Genomic DNA, 2,983 nt, shown 5'->3' on the forward strand with positions numbered 1-2,983 from the left:
ATTGTCAATAAGTGTTCTTTTGTTTAAATGCTGTGAGCTACTCAAAGCTGCTAGTTGGTTCAGGCTTGTGGGGCCAAGATCTGATTTACGAACATCCTGTGTCTTGGGTCTCTGTGGAATTTGGCTCCTCGTGTTTCAACCATGTTTTGACCAAATCTTAGATTGTCTGATTCGGTCTGATACCCTACACTTTATTGACCCAAACAAAAACTAGCCGTTTAATTTTCAATAGCCCCAATAAAATAACACATTTGAGTAATTGTTTTTCAATCCAAGTGTATGCACACACTTACGGGGGCAGGATGCAGCTGTCATAAAAGTGTCAGTAGTCATTAGGGTGCTCATTAGGGGAGAAGACTAATACGAAAGGCTTAATAACTTCCAGGCCAAGTGCAGAGCAGATGCAGTTAACCTAGAGGAGCTGCTAGGCTGGCTGAACATGGGGGGCCGCCGTCCAACCTTCTCTCAACACTCCCTAAAACACTGTCATCATGTCCTCATATTATCAGCATCAACATATTCTACTAACTGTGTCCGACAAATAACCTTTCTTCACAGTTCTATGTGTGATTAGTTCACAATTAAAGCTTTTTTGGCGAGATTTTAAGCTGGGCACTATGCTACTTGTACAGCACCCTGCCAACTGCTCAGATATGTAAAAATTATACTTGATAGTTCTAGGAAGAAACAACACAATGCAGCCCAAATTGTAATGTTCAATTAGAAAAGTCCAGACAGAGATGTTTGGAAACAGAAACAAAATTCTGATATAAAAGGAAATAAAGAATCTGATCCGTTGTTTGAACCAACAGCTCCTTTAGATCATCATTTTCCTCAATGGTCATTCTTCTGTTCCACCGTTATTCTGTCTGGGTCTATATCAACTGGAATCTCTTCAATCTTAACTCAAACATGTAGAAAAAAAACAGATCATTTGCTATGTTAAATAATCAGGTTTCAGTTAAAACACTACGGTGGGCTTGTGAAGCTGCGCACATGTTAAATGTGTTGACTTTGGCCGCTCGATTAATATGTATCCAAACAGATAAGATCTTGATTCGTCTGGAAAGTCGTTTGAAACCCAACCACAAACCGTGGGTCAGTCGTGTTAGAGAAAGCAAAGGGAAATAAGACTATTTTGTTCTGGGGTGATTTTGCTTGACCCCGTTGTCCGCAGACAGGGTTAAACACCTAATGGGAGTGTAAAAGTTTAATGTGCTTTCAAATGAATCACTTTCATTCACAATAGCAAGAAAGCACAAATCAAAGGGTACAAAGAGAGACGTGTGGGGAAAAAGATTCAAATGGCAGCATTATTAAATGCAATAAAACAACCGACAAGGAGCATAACAAAGACAGAAAAGAAAAATAATAAAAAGTGCAAGCCAGGAAAAGTTAAAGCATGACCTCAAGGGACAGAATAGCAGTTCAGACTCAGAGAGAAAACACAGCAGACCCTTTTTCTACATCCTTGGGTTTGTCACGACTGATACATCCATGATGCTGCCCTCCACCTTATGAGACAAAACTGAAAATATTTGTGTTAGTTTGACCATATGAGTTGCAAATTACCAGAGGGGCATCCTGACAGTAGGAAAAGCTTGATTAATTAAACAGACCACCTTATGCACTCGCTCACACAGGCATGTGGATATACACCCCATTAATTACATGCACCAACAAAACTGTGATAGAATCCATATGCCGTGTTGCGTTCACAAACACACGGCCTGGTCTAATGCGGTGAACCGTGACCCTGTGCTACCTCTCAAAGATTTGTATGTGAAATATTTTATACACCTGGTCAACATTACTTGTCAGTATACGAGGACATTTTCACAACAACAACCCTTTACACTGGGAAAAACTAATTATGAACTTGATTTAGAGTGGAGGAGGTCGATGAGAAGAGGTTAATGCAGCATTTCAACATTATAGAAAACAAACAAAAAAGGAACATGAAACCCTCAAGCTATCTGTCATACAAATCTAAATGACTTTTTTTCACACTTTTATGAAACACTTAATTCATTGTTCGGGCCTCTATATCCTCTGTCCAGAATTTCTGGCAAACAAACACCAAATCTGACATTCGAAAATCTAATATCATTTCAAGGTTTTTTCACTGTAAAGCTGACATCTCACTGTGGTTTTGCCCTCGCTGTTCCCTTGAAAACAAGTGTTAACAATTCCTTGGTGAATAATATTAAGGAGGAATAAAATGTTCCAATAGAACACCAGCGCTGCGAATGAAGTGTCACAAAGATGAATTAATCCTAAACCGGTCCCGTCAGCTCTAGGGGTCTTTAGAGGGCCGGGTTGAGTGAGAGTTCCACAGCAGAACAGGATTTATAGGTTACAGTAAAGTGCTGTTGTGGATAAAGCACTGCTTGTGCATAGCCTCAAAATAGTGTTGTTTTGAACTAGGCCTATTCCTTCTTTGTATTTTTCCATTTCTGAAAACTTTTAAGTGAAAATCACTTTTTATATACCAAAGCTGTTACACTTACCAACCAACACGACAAGTCTGTGCCTGTCTCCGTGTTTTCTGCGGTAGGCTGTCACCTCTTCATAAGTGGGCACATCAGCCGTGTCGTACTGCTCACTTCTCTTACATTCATACATGGACTTATTTGTTTTCTTATCCCTTCTGCTGAGACGAAAACTCCTCCGTAGACCCGCTGGAGAGGAAGAGAGAAACAAATAAAGACAAAAGAACAACAAGCGTGTGTGCATTTGAGAATGAGGATATAGACATAGAAGTCTTAATGGATCTTAACACACTCCTACACTTACTCATTCTTTCTTAAGGCATTCACAAGCCTTTCACCCTGCCTCCTGCACCTGTATTGGTTTGAGGTTGTGGTCAGTGCTTAATATGCTTTTCGGAAGTAGGCCTGATATAAAAAGCTGATTTGGTGCTCAATATTTCTCGCTTAAATGTTGAAAACAGTTGTGTTACCTAATCTTTTGTTGTTTGTTT

At 39.7% G+C, this 2,983-nt stretch overlaps 1 protein-coding gene across 3 annotated transcripts in view; it reads right to left on the reverse strand.

The window, feature by feature from the left end:
• The window catches only part of LOC107657298 (MAGUK p55 subfamily member 7), a 112,975-nt gene that overhangs the window by 30,920 nt on the left and 79,072 nt on the right, over positions 1–2,983 (reverse strand). For all 3 annotated transcript variants that reach the window (XM_016445340.1, XM_016445339.1, XM_016445341.1), the window contains one exon: positions 2,511–2,681. In XM_016445340.1, the coding sequence (XP_016300826.1) occupies positions 2,511–2,681 (171 nt within the window). The remainder of the gene's footprint in view (positions 1–2,510; positions 2,682–2,983) is intronic.

Source organism: Sinocyclocheilus anshuiensis, unplaced genomic scaffold (assembly GCF_001515605.1).
Source record: "Sinocyclocheilus anshuiensis isolate Anshui unplaced genomic scaffold, SAMN03320099.WGS_v1.1 scaffold159, whole genome shotgun sequence".
NCBI lineage: Eukaryota > Metazoa > Chordata > Actinopteri > Cypriniformes > Cyprinidae > Sinocyclocheilus > Sinocyclocheilus anshuiensis.